The sequence below is a fragment of the Antennarius striatus genome, chromosome 20 (assembly GCF_040054535.1).
Source record: "Antennarius striatus isolate MH-2024 chromosome 20, ASM4005453v1, whole genome shotgun sequence".
In the NCBI taxonomy this organism is placed as follows: Eukaryota; Metazoa; Chordata; class Actinopteri; order Lophiiformes; family Antennariidae; genus Antennarius; species Antennarius striatus.
The window spans coordinates 9,119,332-9,139,293 of record NC_090795.1 but is presented as its reverse complement, the minus strand read 5'-3'; the positions used below and the strand labels follow the sequence as shown (position 1 = coordinate 9,139,293).

Genomic DNA, 19,962 nt, shown 5'->3' with positions numbered 1-19,962 from the left:
GCTTGTGGAAGAATCAAAATCAGATGTGGATAGATATTTTGAATGCACCTTTATTGTATTTAAATTTCAGAATATTTTCATAATATTTGCATGAAATATCTAAGAACAAAGAATACACATTGACAGTAAGATTTTTAAAAAAAAGGTTTGTCATACAGTAGAACAAAATTGCTCTTTATGTCTGTTTTCTCATAATAAACATCTCTGTTAAAAATGTTGGGTGATCCATAAATTGTAATAAAAAAACACTCCAATTTTGTCTCAGAATGTTTGTTTATTCCACCACAACAACCACAAAGTGCAGGCTATTATTACCCTGAACAGATCTTTTTGGACATTATAATAATACTGCAGAGAAATTATGGCCTGCACATATTGGCCAAGAGATGAAAATTGATTGTGTATTGGCTGTACTGAATAACCAACAGTACACCAACACTCTTAAAGAACCAAAGATCTGGAGGCAAAATTAGAACTCGCTTTCACTTTCTCTGTGTCTATCACAGAAAACACACTTCATCATCAGGGTGCGTCTCAGAGCAGCTCGGAAGGGCTTTGTCTGGACACAATCAGACTTGTCCTGGATACTATCCCATTCACATGGTTTCCTATTCTTCTCATTCTTAGCTAACTAATCCAAGCAAAGTCTATTGACTCGTATTCCACTAGATAGGAAGGGATAGCTTGGCGTTTTGTATCGTTATATCGTTTTTTTGAACAGAGCATTTCTCCTTGCAATGTAAATTTAATCTAAATATGGAGTGAGAGTTGTCTATATGTGTTATACTTTCGAATAAACTCAGAAAAAATGGAAATGTGTCACTGTCTAATCCATTTCAATTGACTATGATAGCCAGATTTACTGAAATAAGAAAATGAATGAATGAATGAATGAATGAATGAATGAATGAATGAATGAATGAATGAATGAATACTGTGCCGTTAACGCTGTAATTTCAAGATGAAATTTGAGTGACACCACGAGAGGGAGACAAACACTCTAGGTGATATGCTGCAATTTCCTACAGGTGATAGCGTCATCATCCTTATCATTATCATCATCGTTATTAACAAACCATATGGCGACTTTGTATTTTGTTGCAAAAATCAGCAAAACTGATTTTTAGGTTTTTGGAGCAGGAGAATAATTTCTGAAGGGCTTCTCTTAAAGACAAAAAATAAATAAATAAAATTCAACCATATTCAGCGAACGGTTGACAAACAGGGGAGAGGTCAGACCTTGTTTGTTGCTATCAAGGGAAAGACGCGCAGTTTATTAAAATGCCCCCACAGTGATGGACAGCTTAATTATGCATTAGAGGCAGATTTGCAATTATGGGCTGTCAGAAAATTCTCACAATGTTAAAGCAGATGCGTTTCCATATCATCTAGTGCAAAGTTGACATAATAATACAAAATAAATTCAGGTAGTTTGGCATCTATACATATCAAAACTGTGTGTTTAATATAAAGAAATTCACTCTCTATTGCTGTTCTTGAATTGAGTAAACCAGTTCGAAAGATTGAGATTGTTTGAAACAATTCAGCAACATGAGCGCTCCCGTTTGAGGTGTGAATGCCCTCCCGAAAACGACACTTACAGTTTGTAAGCGCCAAAAAAAACCCCACAAATGTGTTGAATACATGCATTTCGCCACTTGCTAAGCAGTTTCTCCGTCAGGGAAGAGTCTCCAGCTCGCCAGCGGGGTTCCTTCTAATCCAACTTGTTTTCACTGTCTCGCTGGGTAGAAACACTTTGCACATTAGCACTGCGTTAACCTGAACAAAAGATGCACATTCCCGAAACTGAGTCTTTCAACACGGAATGACATCCTGTATTGCGACAAGGGAACCCTACTGCGCGCAAATCTACCACCCGATTATTGAGTACTAAGAACACAGGGAACCCTTTTATTCTGCATCAAATTAAATCAGAATTTTAAACCTTTCTCAAAATATATTTACATTTCACCCAAATAATTCCATATGTGCTTATTTGCTCTTTGGAAATATTATCCTGCTTCAGTAACTATAGTAAATGCCAACTCGATTCCAATACCTCATATAAATTGAATGCACACTGACTAGTGTCAACTTCATGTCATCGCTGGTGTATGATGCTTATCAAAATTTTCTAATTAGATTAAAGCTTCAATTTGACATGTCTGTGTAGGTTATCCAGGTCATGGTTATCCAAAACTGTTTAAATCCACTTTAAGTGCTTCAATCGAAATTGTCACCCCTCCCCACTTTCACCTTTCGTCACTCGTATCTCAAGGAGAAATTCTGCTTTAATTCTACTCCAGCTTTAAAATTAAATAGTGACGATGCTGGTATGCCCGTGATTGTTAAACACAAACTTTATTATTTATTTGTTTTAAGTCTGTTGCCCGTGCTCCAAATGCACAGTCAGCATTGTGGGCCTTCCCGCGTAAACCTCTTTATTCTGCAAAAAAAACTTTTGCTTTTTACATTGCATTTTATTCTCATATACTGTATTTAGAAATGTAGTTTTTCTCTGGCCCCTCGTACACATAATCTGGCCCCTCGTACACATACCCGTCCCTGCCCCCCGGGGCGATCATTCATTCGCTTCTCAGATAACGCGTCATTCTCCTCTCGATTACGCAGCGGGATTTACATGAAACTGTTAATTGTTTGCTCTTCAAATAGAGTCAGCCTGGAGCCAGCAGTCTGCCAGAAGTTAAGGACCGACTCTTTGACCTCCCTCCCCCCTGTCCGAGCTCCTGTCCGAACGTGCGAGCACATCGCCCCCATTGGCTGATCAACATGACAAAACACGGGCCGGAGCGGAGTCTCTTGGCATTACCTTCCGTGTCTCACCTTGGAGAACACCAAGACCATCACCTTGACTCACACAGATATGAGCACCGGAGTCTTCCTCACCGCGGTGTAGAGCGGAGCTCTCCTGTCCAGAGTCGGCCTCCACGCCGGCCTCAGATGGTATCTCAGCAGCTTTTGGAGAACCCGCCAGCGCGCCCTGAACGCCTCACCAGCACATTCATGGATACATTCGTGCCAGCTGAATCATCTTACCCGAACCCTCAAAACGCCACCATCCAACAGGAAATTGTCACCGCTGACTCATGGCTCAGTGGTCGAGAGAAAAGCATCGGAGGAGGGAAGAAGAAGAACTACCAGCGTTATCCAAAGCCGCCGTACTCATACCTCGCTATGATTGCTATGGTCATCCAAAGGTCTCCAGAGAAGAAACTGACGTTATCAGAGGTAAGAATCTAATTCTCTTGTCGTGTGTTTATTGTCCACTGTTGGGTGATCCATGCTAAATTTTTATGCACCATGCAAAGTAAAATCACTTTACTCCTGCAGTATTTGTTGAAATTAAAGTTAAGCTCAAAAACCCTAGAACATTTGTACATGGGAAAGAAATTCAAAGTGGAATCACAGTTTACATCACTATCAAATATATCAATACCGCACTGACTGATCATTTACAGTTAGTAGTGACACAAAACAGGAATCCTTTGGTGACACTTGAGTGGCTGCCGCCCCACCATTCTTGGTTTGGCTTGATAAGGTTGGCCTGCAGTGAAACCAGACACTGATCTGTATCAGGATGGTGATAAGATACAGTTTGTGGCAAAACCACATTTCATTTTTCCAAGCAGTGGGTTTATGCTGTTTGGGCATCAACCAATTATTTTGAGTGTATGTACAGTATAATATTTTTATTTTTTAGAAAGTTAAATAAAATATAACCTTGTTTTAATCTACTTCTGCTTTTATACTTGAAGTCTGCACAAACTTTGATAGTTTACATTGCTGCTGTGGTACCATGTTTGCATATAAATAGAATTGTTCACAATATAAAATTCTCAAATTGAATTTCCGAAGTCCATTATTCCCTTCAATCCCACTGACTGTTTTATTTCCAGATCCTGAAGGAGATCAGTTCTCTGTTCCCATTCTTTAAAGGAAACTACAAGGGCTGGAGAGATTCTGTGCGACACAACCTCTCCTCTTATGACTGCTTTGTGAAAGTACGTATTCTGACACTGTTCCAATTGTTCCACAGTCAAATTCCTCTTTTCTCTTGAGTAAGTAGTTTTTTGCAACTAACTTGAGAACAATGCAGTTAAGGGTTTTGTTGTAGCCTTCAAAGTAATTCTTTTATGCACCATTATGATGTGAAACTAGGTCTGTCCTGTTAGACGAGGTTTTCTAACCAAGTCTTCATCTCAATCCTCCCTACATTGCAGGTGCTGAAGGACCCAGGTAAGCCTCAGGGCAAAGGGAACTTCTGGGCAGTTGAGCTGAGCTGTGTTCCTCTAGAACTCCTCAAAAGGCAAAACACAGCTGTGTCGCGCCAGGATGAGACCATTTTTGCTCAAGATTTAGCCCCTTACATCATGCAGGGGCATAAGCTGGAATCCGAGCCACTCTCTGCCCCTGTCACGGCCCTCCCAGCGTTGCAGCCCAGAAATCCCTCTCCATCGCAGGAGGATTTGTTACGACCCAAGCTGGACTCTTCCTTCGCTATAGATTCCCTCCTGCACAGCCTGCAGCCCCCTATTGTCTCTGAGGATGTCAGCATGTCAACCAGGGACAGCTGGGGCAAGATGGAGCACCCCCGGTCCTCACCGCAATCACGACCCTGCTACACCTCCTCTGCTCAGAGCGCCTCAGCCAGCTCTGCCAGCCCGGCCTCTACCTCCTCCTCTTCCTCCTCCTCATCATCTGATGAAGAATTGAAAGGAGTGTCCCTTTCTAGCAAGCGTGTTCCCCTGAATGTTCAGGCTGGGTCAGATGGTTACGGGGAATACAGACCCCCATTGCACAAATCAGCGAGACGAGACACTGTTCCTCCTCCGTGGGAGCTCCCTACCTCCTATGCTAAATATGCACCTCCCAATGCTGTCGCCCCACCCAGCATGCGATTCAGTGGCAGCCCTTTAATGCCCCTGCATGGCAGAATTCCCCTGTATGGCTATAGCACCCCCCCAATTGCACCCAGTCACTTCTTAAGTCGTGCCTATTGGCCCCTCCTACCCAGTGGACATGTTTCCGTTCAAGCCCCTCCCCTCATCATGGATTTGGACAACATGCTGCAATCTGTGCCCCCCAATAAAAGTGTGTTTGATGTATTTGTTCCAAACAATCAGAACTCTCACTCGCATCATCAGCAACCCAGTCCATACACTCTGCAGAATGGCCACGCTCTGCACAGGTACCATCAGTACTGAAATATTCTGATGTCTTATTTCCCTTCCGCATCAAGCCCGAATGACAGTCATAAAGGCAGTGTCTTATAACGCAGGGCGAAGAGTTAAACAAAAAATAAAGTTCTGCTGCAAATTCTCCCTTCAGCTGAATAAATTTTGATGGTTTAATGTGAAAAGGTGGGCTGACCAGGACCAGTGTTATCATTGTCTTAAATCAAGACGTCAGAAGCGTTACAGGGTGTGGTTTTACTTCATGGGAAGGACTGCAATCCAGCAAAACAAAATTTTTTTAATCTGAGTCCTTCCATAATTTTATGTGTTACTTTGGAGTCTTGGCACTGGCAATTGTATATGCGCTGATTTATTTCTTCTCTAGATAGATTGGTTTCTTCCACAGTGCCTACCCATTGTGACTGCTGAATAATTTGAGCTGGAATGTAGAGTAAAAATAAATGCCAGAACAAGAACAACATTTTTTTAAAAGCAGTTTATCCTGTAAGCCCACAAATATGCAGAAGCATTATTGGGTAAATTTTAATAATACATTTTTCATGAAATATCTTTTTTATGTTTTAAAGGGTAATGGTCATTTGTTTTAGTTGAATATGCAGGATGATTAATTTTTCCTAAGAGCATTCTGTGCAGCTAACAAACCATATACCAAATGCGAAAGTTGTGTCGATGCTTTCTGAGCTGATGTTTGACCTCGTTTTTTGAGGGAAAAAAATGGGATAAATGTTCCAACTATGCAAATGCTGCCTGTTCCCAGTGCTGATCAATCTCCAGTATCTACCTCAGGTTTCTGACACACGGGGATGTTTTCTGTGGACTTCGCACTGGTGGTTATTTGCACTGTTTTGATGATATTATATTGTTCGAAATGAAACTGCCAAAATATTTGACTGCCTTGACAGATGAATGTTTTTTATTTTTTCAAAATTTTTTTTTTCATGTACATGACTGAGCTGACATGAAAGCAGCTCGTACGTTTACGTACCCTGAAGAGGTTGACTGAGCTTTATCGTGATGTTATTCATCTGTAGCATTTTCACTGGTTAGGTTGCTCCTTTGTTTATGTTCAGGTTGGAGTATGGTTACATGAAAGAGGAACTGTTACAGCATCATTTTATTATGTATCGAGTGTCCAAAAAACAAACTATGATAATGTGATTTGCCTTAAACAGTTTTCAGAATTACAAATGTATATAATGTAGGAAAATACAGTATTTTCTACTGAAATGTGAAGTGTAAATGTATAAAAATAAAGAAATTTTTTTCCTGCCATTATCATTTACTTCAAACAGTCAACTAGATCCGTTTTGGGACACTGGTATTTTTGAACAGAAGTTTTGTGCTTGCCTACTTGGCAGCTGAGTGATTATACATTTGTGCAACATTTTGGTGAGCAGCCACTTCTTTGACACAGAGCCCAACCAGCAGTATGTTGTTCTAGAGATACCAAACATATTCTGTTTGAATATTTCTCCATGATTGGCCTCTTTCTTTTCCAAAGCATTGGAGTTAATTTTAGGAGAGTAACTTTCTCGAGCCACAGATTTTAATTTATAGGAATAGATTAGAACAAACAGCAAAAACTGGGCAGATTATTAAATCCTGTTGGCATGAATACTGGTAGTTGTTTCACCACAGGAATCGATCTGTGGACACACTATCTTTGATCCACGGTGCGTGGCGGAGCTTCCCGCATAAAAACACATTCAGAGCCCGCTGATTTACATCAACAGTCCAGCAGCCTCCTGCTGCTTCTATGCTGTGGCCACTATCTCTTTATCAGCTGCCTATGCATGCCTGTACTCCCTCACCACCCTGATCATTCCAAAAGATGGGAGGGAGCAACACTTCCCCCTTCTCCCAAAACAACACCCATGGATTTACATTCATGACTAATAACACTGGGCCTGGGATGTTTGTGTTTTAAACTGTAAAATTACCCATAAGCAGTATGTATGCTGCACTCTAACAAGCTTTTGGAGACAGTTGTCATTCAAATGATTTTAACAGCTCCTTTTCTTCATTTACAGGTTATTTCAATAATTTGAAAAGCTCCTCTACTCTATTTACAAGCTTCTAAAATAATACGAAAAGCTGCTCTTCATTTACAACCCACTTTACATAACGACAATATTTTTTTCAAAGAAGGAAATCAACGTTAAAGTAGAACTCGACCAAAGAATCCTTTATTTATTATACAGCTGTGGGTGAAAAGAATCTACTGTTTTTCATGATCCAAGCGCATTCCTTATGACCTGTCCTAAAAAGACGATCCTCTCTGCTAGAAATTGTTCACTATCCTGATGTTAAAACAACAAAATCTGTAGTGCAAGATAAATTGCTGCTTCACTTAAAAACAGATTAGCAGCTGCTTCACACGGGCGGCTTTTTGTTTCACAGTTTGACTTCATTTAAACATGAAAAACATTTCAGCACTACGTCTGTCCTAACCTTGCAAATCTGCATTTCAAAAGGGAGCACAATCTTCCTGGAAGTTTCTCAGGTTTTCAATGACAAGAATACATTCAAACAAAAAAAGTTTTCAATTTAACAGAGCAGCACATTTGTCTGCACAGATGTGAGTTATTAGTATTCAGTTATTTAAAAATGCCAGTATTGTCAGCAAAGCCTTATCGTCTAGCTTCCTTATTAACTATGAATGTTTGATTTCATCATTATGTGTGAAGTCACTGTCCACTGTTTCTTCTCCCCCTTTTTTTCTTCTGTTCTAACTTGTTGGAAAACTTTCCACCCCTTTCTTATTCCTCTTCACACTCCCTCTTGGGCCATTCGGTATTCAAAGAGGCTGCCCCTCTCAGGAAAAGTCTCATTGAAGCGCTTGCGCTTGGCCTGAGGTCTCCTGTTCGCATCCTCCTCTCTCCCATATCCCCCTCCACCAGGGGAGTACAAGCAAAACATGTCCTGTAGGAGGAGACACAGAGTCTCAGAGTGAATTCAGCTCATAATGGGTTTATATTTAAATTACTTCATCAATACTATAAAATGTGAATAGTGCCAAGTCTTTATACAACATAGTATTATAGTTTTTGGTAGTATTTGATCACACAGTGTACAGTCTCACCCCAGGATCAAGGCTGATGCTGGTTTTGCCTCCCAGATTGAGGATCCGGTTGTTTGCTTTGTGAAGCTGGTTCAGCCCTGCGGCACCATCTTCACCTCCTAACCACCACAGAGGAGAGGGCAGAGGAGGCGCAGTGATAAATAATCTAGCCAAAAAAACAGTAACCACTGAGGGATTCTGCAGGCAGGGTTTACCGTGAAGGCCATAAGGACGGGTGGAGCGCCTCTCGGTCAGCACAGACAGAACCACCTTGCTCCGAAACAGAAGTTTCCTTATGACGCCATCTCCACCACAGTATTTTCCCACACCTCCTGAGCCGGGCCGTAGAGAGAACTGCTCTAAAATGACTGGGTATCTAAACACCAGGTGGACAGCAGTGACATAAATAACTTTATATCATTTTAAATGAAAAATTTAGACCTTTTTTTGTCTAACCTCTTCTCCAGAATCTCTGGATCAGTGATGCGGGTGTTGGTCATGTGACTGTGAACTCCACTGCGTCCATTCCAGCATGGCCCGGCTCCTGCTCCACCAGCCACAGTCTCATAGTAACCTACCCTCTTATTGCCAAAGGAAATGTTGTTCATGCATCCCTGATTGAAAGAGAAAGAAAAAAATTAGCAAAGAAAAGTATAGAAATAAACCTTAAGTTGTCTTTTGAGCGGCTTTTTGTCGGAGATAATGCAGCCATTTAGACACCTGGTAAATCTCTTCTCAGCATGAAAAGATTTCTGTCTATACAAATTCAGTGTTTCTCACCTGAGAAGCAGCGCAAACCTCAAACGCCCTGAAGATAACATCGACGATTCTCTGGGATGTGAGCACATTTCCTCCAACCACAGCTGCATTCTCAGAAGGCTGAAGGATTGAACCAGGAGGTATGATGACTTTGATCGGTGCAAGACAGCCCTGAATAGGAAAAAAGAAAAAGCTATGTTTTATTTATGTGAAACCATGAAGAATTTCTGAACGAATAAAGAAAGTTAAATCCTCGTACAAAATGTTATGAAGCTTGTGCAGATTTTAAAAGTGCCTTATAATAAAAACCCATGTGCTTACTCTACCTGGTTCAGAGGAATGTCCTGTCCGACCATGCAGCGCAGGCAGTAGATGAGGGCAGAGAGGGTGATTGCACGGGGAGCGTTACAGTTGCCCCAAACCTCTGTTCCCGTTCCTGTGAAGTCAAACACTGCACTGCCCTGTGGCGACACAAGTTTTTCACATTATTAAACCTCCACCCTGAGAAATTTCGTTAATTCTTCTCGTCAATGCCGGTCGTGGCATTTGAACTTCCAGCCTGCCCACCTCTTCTTCGTTAATCTTAACCCTCAGTCTGATCGGTGTCCCGTCATCCATGAAATCCTCCGACTCCACCTCCAACGAGCCGGTCTGATGCTGTCTGCGACGCGCAAAGTCTCTGAGCATATCTCTCACAGCCAGCTCTGCGTTACTCTGAGACATGAACACACATACTGTAGCAGGGCAGTATGCTTTCATGTTAGCGTTTCATTTTGTAGCTACAGCTACCTGAATGTATCCCATATAGGCCTGGACCACAGCTAACCCGTAGCTGTCAATCAGCTCTCCCACAAGCAGGCTGCCTCTCTGATTGGCTGCCACCTGAGCCCGCAGGTCTGACAGGTTGTCATGGAGATTACGAGTCCCAGAGCAGTCTGGGTACTGGGCTGGAGCCATCAGAGCTTCAGTTACAGCTGATATGGAGACAGAGGAAAAATACAAGACAGGAACCCATAACTTTAAACAAACACTCAATATTACTTCTGTTATATATAAAAAGTCAGTAAGTTGTTAATTTAGATTTCTGGTTATCCACCCTATTTTAACAACTGAACTTAGTGGTTTACTCATAGACATTCTGGTTATACCTGTATCTGTAATATAATATAGTATAGGATGTTTTCTATAAATACTGCACAAACATAAAATAGAGATAAGTAAGGGTTCAAAATGGTGTTAGTAGTAATAGGAAAAGGCAAAGAAGTGAATAATTTTAAAAATGATCTATTAGTTCAGATTTGGTTACAATATTTAAACTCACTGCTCAGCAACATGACCTGTATTCTACGTCGTGAGCAGCTCTTCATTATCTCTACTTTCTCCTTTCATCATTTTTGTCTTCCTTCCTCTCATCTTACCTTCCTCTTGGAAGACACCACCGGTAACAAGTTTGAAGGAGGTAAAGACTGCCCCCTCTTGCTGAAGGGAGGTGGAGTGGGGGGGCATAGAGCCAGGGGTGATACCGCCAATGTCAGCATGGTGCCCCCTGCTGGCAACAAAGAACACTGGCGAGCTCACACCTTTCCTGTATACCTAGGGTGAAAAAACGGGAAAGAATCAACGGCAGTGAGGTGAAAATGATGAAGGAAAGGATGAAGTAAAAATACGACTGACTAACCGGTGTGATAACGGTGAGGTCTGGGAGGTGGCTGCCCCCAGCGCATGGGTGGTTACTCAAAATCACATCCCCTTCCTTCAGCTTGTTCCCAAGAGTTTTGAGCTGCATAGAGAAGAAAATACTGTCAGAGTTGGTCTTGTTTGTAGATTAGTCTCCGGCTCTAAGGGCTTGCCATCCCTCACTTGGAACTGGACAGTCTCCTGCATGGCCCCAAGGTGGACGGGGATATGAGGCGCATTGGACACTAAACCCCCGTCTGGTCCAAACACAGCACAGGAGAAGTCGAGACGTTCCTTGATGTTTGTGGAGATCGATGTTCTTTGGAGAACTCTACCCATCTGCTCTGTAGAGGACGACAGAAAAAAGATGATATCACCTGTGACCACTTTCTACAGAAACACCTCTCCCTCCCCTCTCTTTGACTCCTCAATGGGCCCACCTGCTATGCTCATGAAGCGGTGGGAGAAGATGGAGAGCTGCACAGTATTAAGTTCAGTGCCGAGGGCACAACGGGGGTCAGATCCCACAGTCAAACAAACATCGCCACCCTCTGTCAGACGGGCCTCACAGCACGGCTCCACCAGGATGGTGCTGGGGGAGGAAAAGACAGGACCATTGAACCAGCACCGAGGTTTGGACTGAGTTAGTCCAGGACTGACTTCACACATCTCTAAACATGAATCAGTGAGGAGAAAGTGCCTGCCTGTTTTTGTCAATGATAATGGCTGGTCCCTGAATAGAGTGATTACATGGCAGCTCCTCCCACAGGTACACACCGGTGTCCAGGTGACCCTCCTCAAAGTAACACATGGTCCTCTATAGAAAGAGAATAGACAGAGATAATCATTTGCATTTAGATACTATGTGTGTGTGTGTGTGTGTATGTGTGTGTGTGTATGTGTGTGTGTGTGTCTGTACCGTGACTGGTTTGGCTTGTCTTTGTCCCATCTCTGATTTATACACTGATTTGATTCCAGATCTCCCACAGCCCCTCACTCTGATGTCATCGACCATGATGAGCCTGTCTGGGATCGTGAATCCAAACTCCTTCAGATAACTGAAAAAAACCCCAAACAAACCAGGAGGCGTCACGTATGAGAAGCTAAAGGGTCATAGATGTGAAAGAAATTCCAGCTTCAAAGTGTTCTAAGCTTATTGTTAAAAATGACACCTTAATCACACTGCTTGTTTGCTTCCCTGGTGCACACAGAGAGCATACAAGGGTGGAAATTCATTACGGGTGAATAAATGTGCAGCCACTACTGCGTCAGTGCACAAATAAACTTAACTAAACTAGGTAGTAAACAAGGAGCTAACCGCTTGGTGAAGGCACTCCGGAAGTCTCCGGCTGCACAGGACTGGGCATTGCTGGGGTAACCAGCAGCGGTAACCATGAGAGCACAGTCAGTGCCCTCATAGCGCAGGTGGAGGAACACCTCAGAAGATACCTGACCCCTGAAAAAGACAAGAAACCACGAGGTTCTTTATTCAAATCTTATTCCAACCAGTTTTTACCAGTCGTTAAAATAGTATTCAATTCAGTCAGACAGATGCTAATGAATCAATCCATCTCTGCGGGTTGTATTTCGTGAGCGTTTCTTCTAATGGTGATGGAGGGACACATGGGGAGTTACCTGGTGAATCCACGTGCACAGAGAGTATCGTGGCAGCGTTTTGAGAGCTGCTCCACCCTCTGATCGATCTCCTCAAACGAGTGCTGCTCGTACTTCAGGGAACACGGCTCCTGCACCTCCTCCACCACGTCAGCTAGAGCCAAGCCATACGCCGACAGCACACCGCTGTACCTGCATTACACAGGTATAGCATGACAGTAAACACACCATACATGAATATGTGTCACGTACAAACACACAACATGAAAAGCATTCCACGTACTTGTGAATCAAGACCGTCTTCATCCCGAGAGCTCGGGCAATGGAACACGCATGTTGGCCACCTGCTCCCCCAAAACACGCTAACACATGCTGAGATGTGTCATGACCTTTAGCCTATGAGAGTATGGGGAGGAGGAGAAGTGAGAATGAATATTTGAAACATTTAATAATCGTTGCTATTATCGCACCAAACTCAAGCTGAGACTCTAAAGCTCATATTACCTGTGTAAGAGCTCTGATTGGCCGGCACATGGCCTCATTAGCAACACGAATAAATCCCATAGCAACCTCTTCGACACTCATCTCTGACCTGCTGTTGTGTGAGTTGTTTGTGCCAACCTGCAAATGATCCCCCCAAAACAAACAAACAAAAACAAACAAACAAAAAGAAAAAAAGAAAATAACCCAAATAACTATACCTTAGTATTAAAACTCAAAGATTTAGTATGAGGCAATGAAAATCTGATAAAATCCCAGTAAACACTAGTGCCTGTGATTGATTAGAAGACAAGAAGAGGTTGATCTCCTGCGTCAGAACATGGAAATGCTTCATGGTTTCCTCTGAGGAAAGTGGTTCATTCTCCCCGGGTCCAAAAATCTTTGGGAAGAAGGAGGGAAGGAGGCGACCCAGCGCTAAGTTAGCATCAGTTACAGTCAGAGGGCCCCCTAGGAAGAAACCCACAGGATCACACATCACTGCTACGTGTTTGCACAGGAAGCACTTATCTGACTGATGAAACAGATATGAGAATGACTTAAAGAGCAGAAGACATCACTGGAGTTAGGGACAATATACGTTGTATATTTCACAATCCTACCCAGAGCCAAATCACAGGATCTAAGGAAGTAATGGTGGAGAAAAACAAAGTATAACCTTTTCTGTAACAGGCCGGTCCTGGATGAGCACCTGCAGACTCCGGCCCAACCACAAACATCCCTGATCTGAAGAAGAAATCAAGGGGAGAGCTCACATGTCAGGAAAAATGAGCAAAAACAGATGTCATTCAATTTCGATTGCTTACAGAAAATTAAAGTGAAACCAAACTACTGGGTGGAGACAAGACAAGAAAGACTTACTGGGATTGTGATTCCAGCTTGTGAAGAACTACAGATATTAAAATCTACCATTGGTGAAACTTATGTCACATTTTCCATTGTTTGAATGTGATACGGCCACACACATTAATGAAGCTAGAAATGATTTACCTGCTTTACCTATTTTCTGTCACCAGTTAAAAAACTCCCCCCCCCCCCCAATCTTGGCACAAATATTTCTGGGTGGGTTGTTTAGGACTATAAACTGATGGAACCGGCAATGCAACATTTTTCTTGAAAAATGAAAACAAAAATGAAAACAAAATTCAAAAGGCTATCCTTTAAGGTTAAAACATCACTGAAGATTTCTACAGTAACGTGGAGCAGTCCACAAGCAAACATACACCAAGACTTACAATACGCGGGACAATACGTTTTAAAAAAAATCCACCTAGGCCAGCGTTTTCAAAAAGTTGCGTTTTCCTTCCGGATATCTGCGTTGGAAGGCGTAAAAGCAACACAAAAGTTGCGTTTTCAAAAAGTTCCGGCATCATGTGGATGGGGCCTAAGATGACAAATCATCTACTGAGTCATCGGGTGCAAATTCATCTAGCCACATGTACGTGCAGACCTGAAAAAGAGTCGTGACCCGCCTCCTGCAGCCACAGTGTTGATGTCAAGCTGCGGTGCCTGAAGGGTGACCCCAGCCGTCGTGGCCTCAAACACGTGTTCGTACTGGCCGGCGTATCGGCTCACATCTGTGGATGTTCCTGGGAAGAGAAACCACACCGGGGCAGTCAAAGGGGACGTAAAAACAGGCATTTTCTGCTTGACCTTAAATGATTCAAAATTACATTTAGACATATATTAAAATTATGTATTAATAACTTCCGAACAACACCATGAAGTTCTTCCTGTAGTCTTGAAATTCAGTAATTACTTAAAGTGCCAACACCAACTCACCACCCATGTCAAACCCAATGACAGGTTTGTTCTCCACCTGGCTGTAGGAGGTGATGGCGTACCCAACCACACCCCCTGCAGGGCCGGACAGAATGGCCCTCGAACCACAAAACTGCTTCATGGGAGTCAGACCGCCATCTGACTGCATGAACAGGACGTCCACATCCTGAACACCATTGCAGATGATCATTTAAATATAATCCATAAATAATATATATATGAAGAAAGCGTATTGTAGATGCACACACCTTCAAGCAATCCTTGAATCCAGAGGTAAAGCCTTTTAAATAGTTATGAATTTTGGGTGTGAGGTAGGCATCGGCACAGACAGTGTACCCACGAGGCACGGCCCGCACCATAGGCATGACCTCGCTGGACAAAGACACTTGGGTGAAACCGAGACGACGGGCCAAAGCGCCAACCGCCTTCTCATGATCCGACCATCTGAGAGGAAGACACAAAGAGAGAAGTTAAAACTAGAATCTAAAACACGCACAAGGTTCTTTTGCAATGTCAGAATGGTCGGATTAGGATCTTGAGTAAATATAACGCTATTATCAAGCGAGTACTGACGTGTAGGAGTGCAGCAGAAGGACAGCCAGACTGGTGATCCCTCGAGACAAAACGCCTTTAAGGTCTCTTTCCACTTGTTCCAGATTGAGCTCCTTCCACACCTCGAGAGAATCCCCTGTGCTGCCTACAAGAACCACACAGCACAACAACAGGATTATTTTAGATTACGGAAGGAATATAGGTAACGTTCTAATCTGAAGGCAGTTTTCCGTGTGCGTGCCAGTAGACACGGTTTTCATTTGAAAGTCAACAAACAAAACCATGCAGAATATTTCATTCCCATCTCAGCTCACAAGTACCTCATTCCAGAGAAGAGCTTTGGGGGTAAAGGTTAAGAACAAAATTTTGCACATATCTTTGACATTAATGATTAATAAAAGTAGAAATAAATAAAACAATAATTTAAAACTATTCGCTGACAGGGGATTAGTAAAGTATGATGATGATAATAATAATAACAATTATTATTATTATTAATAATAATGTACATGCACAATAGTAATACAAATCCATCAGTACAGGATATATACTCCATTCTTCAAGAGTCATGTCTCTTATTTTGGATACAAGCCATGGAAAAAGACCACCAAACCTTCAGCATCAGCCTAAAAATGGGGTTTATATGGAAAGTGAAACATCAAAAAACTCTAAAGGAACAATTACCCATGATGTTTAATATATGCAGGAAGGCTGGAGTAGCTGGTACATATTCAGTGGGATACGCTCTGGATACAAGAATTTTAACAAGCAGGTAAAGAGTTTCTGAAGAACAAAGCTGCTTTTTATTCAAACGCTGAATAAACATGCTAACATGCACACGTCCACATGACCTAGTTTGGTGTACTAAGGTCAGCTGATGGAAATGTCATTAGTTTTGAAAGTATTTCAATACAAACTGACTGTAAAACTGAATGTCAATTTGTTCCAGCACCACAACCACTCTTGGTTAACAGGTTTATGTTATTTACTCCCACGCTAGGCAACAGGCAGCTCACCTGTGACAATATGTTTAGTTTCTTTTGTTGGCAGTTGACAGCTGTCTTGTTTGAGGACGACTCGCTCATCCACCTCAATTACCTCCTCATAGAGCACTTCAGGAATGGCCACCTCCTGCGCACACAAACAAGTATGTCAGTGAAAGTCAAAACCATAGTAAGGTTCACTTGAACCACATATAAATAGCACATATCAATGGGAATATCGTAAAGTGTTAGAAGACGGAGTCTACACAAGTCAGCAATCACTAACTAACATAATAGTTACCCTGGGGACAAATTCCGAAACCTGCCCTGTGGTTCTGTAATACAGGATGAAGACTAAACCTAGTTTAGCAGCATATTCCACCTGTCCTGAGGTAACTCATTCACATGTCATACATCCACGAGTTACCTGTATGTAAAGTATCTATGTCTGTGTGTGTGTGTGTTTGTGTGTGTGTATGTACTATATGTATATAGGCATTTTTATGGATGTGAAAACCAAGTGTTACAAACCAGATCAAACAGCTTGGGTCTGGCCTGAGTGCCAATGTGCAACAAATCCTTGAAGCCCTTAGTGACCAACAGAGCAGTCCTTTCTCCATCCCTCTCCAACAACGCATTCGTTGCTACAGTTGTACCCATCCTGATCCACCCAATCAGGGAGGTATCCACGGGCTTATCTCGAGGAAACGCCTGCCCTGATTCCTGCAAATAAATTCATATGATTATAAATAATACTTCATGCAGGTGAGCCTGTGCCTCACAAGTTGGTATTCAGCCTCATTGCATTGTTTTCCACGTTGTTGATTTACTGTTGATTTAATGTGGAATTCATGTCCCAACCGCATATACAGTATGTATATATAGCACATATAGAATATAGAATCACATGTCATGCACGGAGAAACACACAATTGTATATAAATGTTGCTAATCTATATAAAATATTATTTATACAATACATACATTCAATACAAATTCTTTCACTAACTGATTTATATTCCTTAACAGCAACATTCTGTTTTATACTCAAAAAAAGAAATTATGAAATTTTTCTTTTGGAATTTTTAAAATGTATGTGTACAACTTGCAACTGGGACTTTTAAATAGAAGCAAGTATCCAGGTCTATAGGAAGAAAATCTGCAGAAACAGTTTCTCTGACATTTTTAGGAATTTGGAAAAAGACAAGGACTTAAATTGGTGAGGGAGAGGATTTAAAATTTCAACCCAAAATGCAGCATGGGATTCTAAGGTTTTTACTAAACTCCCAAAACAACATTCATAACAACCACCAAAGGAATTTCTTCATTACCCACTGACTCATTGTATTACCTCTTCCAGGATTCTGCGGATCCCCTCTGTGGGGGCATCTTTGTAGTTCTGGGGGTCCCAGGACAGAAGTTTAAGGACTCTCTCTCGACCATCAGGCAGCCGGGCGAACACATCAGTGAAAGTACCTCCCCGGTCAATGGCAAAGTCAAATTTGCCCTGAGTCTCAGCCATGGACAAGAGAGAGAAGAGCTGCTGCAACACCTGCAAGGAAGTGGAGTGAGGAAAGGTCAGACGGAGGAGACGACTACCTGCTCTCTATCAGCACTGATAAAGAAACAGATTAAATCAGACAATCTGTACAATGACATAACAACTCTTTAACCCACATGCTTATGTAAGCCCCCCTTATTATCTGTTTCTGCTTTCCAGCTTCACTTCTCCGACGTTTTAGTTTGATTTGACCCCTTGAACTCTGGCTCACACAGTCTGTTCTTATATTTACGACTCTTCAGATGAACACAACACACTTTTTGCGCATTTTCCCTGGATATTTACATATTCTATACTAAAAAACAACAACAAAAAACACTCTTGATGGAACATCAATTTAGCTTATTTTCCATTATATTTCTTATGCATCATCTTATAGATCAGTTATTTTTGTTAATATATTACGCAAATAATCCAGTCAATAATCCACCCTTACGGTGACACATTGACACGTTTGACATATGGTGGGATCATATTTTCAGAATAAGAATAAGAATAAAAAAAATAGTTTTGTGCAGTCGCAAAGTGGATTGAGACAAAACCACTCAAGCTCCATGAACACTGAACTAAATGATTGAAGCCATGGCTTTCTGAAATCACGGTGTGTGTGAAGTGAGAATGCACATGTCGGATTGACAAAGATACAAAGGGAGGCGTCCCACCGATATCATTACAGTACTTACCTGTAAAAAAATGCGTGTAGTGTTAGTGTAGTGTTTTATTATCCTGCAGTAGCCTTGTGTCGGTAGAAACCACGTCGAAGACGTCGAAGGGAATGACGTAAAATTGTAAAAACCCCGCCCCTCGGACAACAGTATACCGATGATCCACTAGGTGGCGTATTTTCCTCATTGTAAGATATGTCAAACCAAAAACATGGAAAGAAAGGAAGGTAAAAGAAACAAAGGACCAAAGAGTCACAACTTCTTATCATATTTATCAATAATGTACCAGTAATGTCTTTAATACAAATTTAAATGAAGGCAACAAAAGACTATGAAAGTTATCACTTTCAGATTGTGGTATTCAGTAGGTAAAGCCTGGTGACAGCAGCATGGCAGACTCTGTAAGCCCTGAAGGCTCAGTCATTCGTGCACTGCTGTAGCACATGTTGGATTTGCTAGATCTAGTTCCACATAGTGGTGGAACTGTAAATTCTCCATATCAAGATATCTTGCAGACAACCAAAAAAACATCAGGTGTTTTTATGACCACTTATGAAAACACTGAAATGTTATGCACCAAATGGCTGGCCAAAAATACCACTGGTGTGTAGATATTTGCCTTTTGTTTTCATTCCATTTTAATTCTGACATCATTAACAATGGCTACTTCCTGAACATTAGTATCATGTATGAACAACCTGTGGTATTTGAGTGTTGACATTGTGCAAGTATAATGTTTTGGGCTTATTTATGCTGCTGCAAACCACTGCATTTCTCCCATTATATCAGTTAAAAATATTTCACAATGCAATACTTTCTGTGTGGATAAAGTGTAATATAAACGTCTTGATTGAAAAATTGCTTTTATAGCCATATAATCATAATATAAAAATTGTTGGATCTCTAAATTGAGATTGGCATATTATGTTTTAAAAATTACGTTAACAAACTGTCCTATTAAATATTCATGATTTATTTTTGACTGCAATTGTAATTAAAATCCTGAATTGCTTGTTTTACATCATTTCCATTTCTCATTTATAACTTTGTACCTTTTACATTTGGATGCATATTTGATCGTAAAAGTGAAGTTATAAGCCTCCTCTAGATTACCAAATTGTCAAGTCAGAGCAAACAACGATGACATGCAGGGTTCCTCAGGGGTCCACTGTTTGGCCTCTTCTTTTCAGCATCTACATGTTGCCCGTTGGTCAGATAATAGAATATATTATCTCTTACTGACTTATGCAGGTGACACACAGCTTTACTTTTCAAGGTCATCACATGACTACAGTCCTTTACTTTCTCTCAATAAGTTTATCCATCAAATCAATGAATGTGAAGTGAATCAATGAATTAAGTTTCAAAAATTTTCAGACTTTTGCAGACAAGACTGATAATTGTATTTGACTCCAAAAAGGAAGGGTCAAAGTGCTCTCCAGTGCTCACCTTGACTCCAAGACACTAAAATTTACAAATCAATCCAGAAACTTCAGTGTCATCATTGACTCAGATGTAAGTCTGAGCAACCAATTGAAAGTTGTAACTAAGTCTGCCTCTTACAGTACCACCTGAAAAACACAGCTAAAATCAA

The 19,962-nt window shown here is 41.5% G+C and overlaps 2 protein-coding genes across 2 annotated transcripts; one reads left to right on the top strand and one right to left on the bottom strand.

Annotated features, from left to right (window-relative positions):
* Positions 1–2,790: 2,790 nt before the first annotated feature.
* On the top strand, positions 2,791–5,796 carry foxh1 (forkhead box H1). Its single transcript, XM_068304381.1, has 3 exons — positions 2,791–3,249; positions 3,918–4,022; positions 4,242–5,796. The coding sequence occupies exons 1-3, from the start codon at positions 2,791–2,793 to the stop codon at positions 5,223–5,225; spliced, it is 1,548 nt and encodes a 515-aa protein (XP_068160482.1). The 3' UTR covers positions 5,226–5,796.
* Positions 5,797–7,393: 1,597 nt separating this feature from the next.
* Positions 7,394–18,469, bottom strand: oplah (5-oxoprolinase, ATP-hydrolysing). Its single transcript, XM_068303969.1, has 28 exons — positions 18,387–18,469; positions 17,494–17,694; positions 16,674–16,865; positions 16,176–16,290; positions 15,181–15,304; positions 14,856–15,051; positions 14,608–14,773; positions 14,276–14,414; positions 13,484–13,551; positions 13,100–13,275; positions 12,832–12,948; positions 12,611–12,723; positions 12,349–12,519; positions 12,032–12,169; positions 11,633–11,771; positions 11,418–11,530; positions 11,154–11,305; positions 10,897–11,057; positions 10,715–10,816; positions 10,455–10,629; positions 9,826–10,010; positions 9,604–9,750; positions 9,363–9,497; positions 9,058–9,207; positions 8,734–8,891; positions 8,493–8,653; positions 8,299–8,396; positions 7,394–8,138 (listed from the first exon to the last, which is right to left on the bottom strand). The coding sequence occupies exons 2-28, from the start codon at positions 17,662–17,664 to the stop codon at positions 7,986–7,988; spliced, it is 3,915 nt and encodes a 1,304-aa protein (XP_068160070.1). The 5' UTR covers positions 17,665–17,694; positions 18,387–18,469; the 3' UTR covers positions 7,394–7,985.
* Between the last annotated feature and the right edge of the window lie 1,493 nt (positions 18,470–19,962).

Coding starts and splice junctions, on each gene's coding strand:
- foxh1 (XM_068304381.1), top strand. CDS start 2,791: ATGACAAAACACGGGCCGGAGCGGAGTCTCTTGGCATTACCTTCCGTG. Junction 3,250..3,917: donor AGAAACTGACGTTATCAGAG/GTAAGAATCTAA, acceptor TTTTATTTCCAG/ATCCTGAAGGAGATCAGTTC. Junction 4,023..4,241: donor CTTATGACTGCTTTGTGAAA/GTACGTATTCTG, acceptor CCTACATTGCAG/GTGCTGAAGGACCCAGGTAA.
- oplah (XM_068303969.1), bottom strand. CDS start 17,664: ATGGCTGAGACTCAGGGCAAATTTGACTTTGCCATTGACCGGGGAGGT. Junction 16,291..16,673: donor GACCCAAGCTGTTTGATCTG/GTTTGTAACACT, acceptor TTGTGTGCGCAG/GAGGTGGCCATTCCTGAAGT. Junction 13,276..13,483: donor ACCGGCCTGTTACAGAAAAG/GTTATACTTTGT, acceptor GTTTCTTCCTAG/GGGGCCCTCTGACTGTAACT.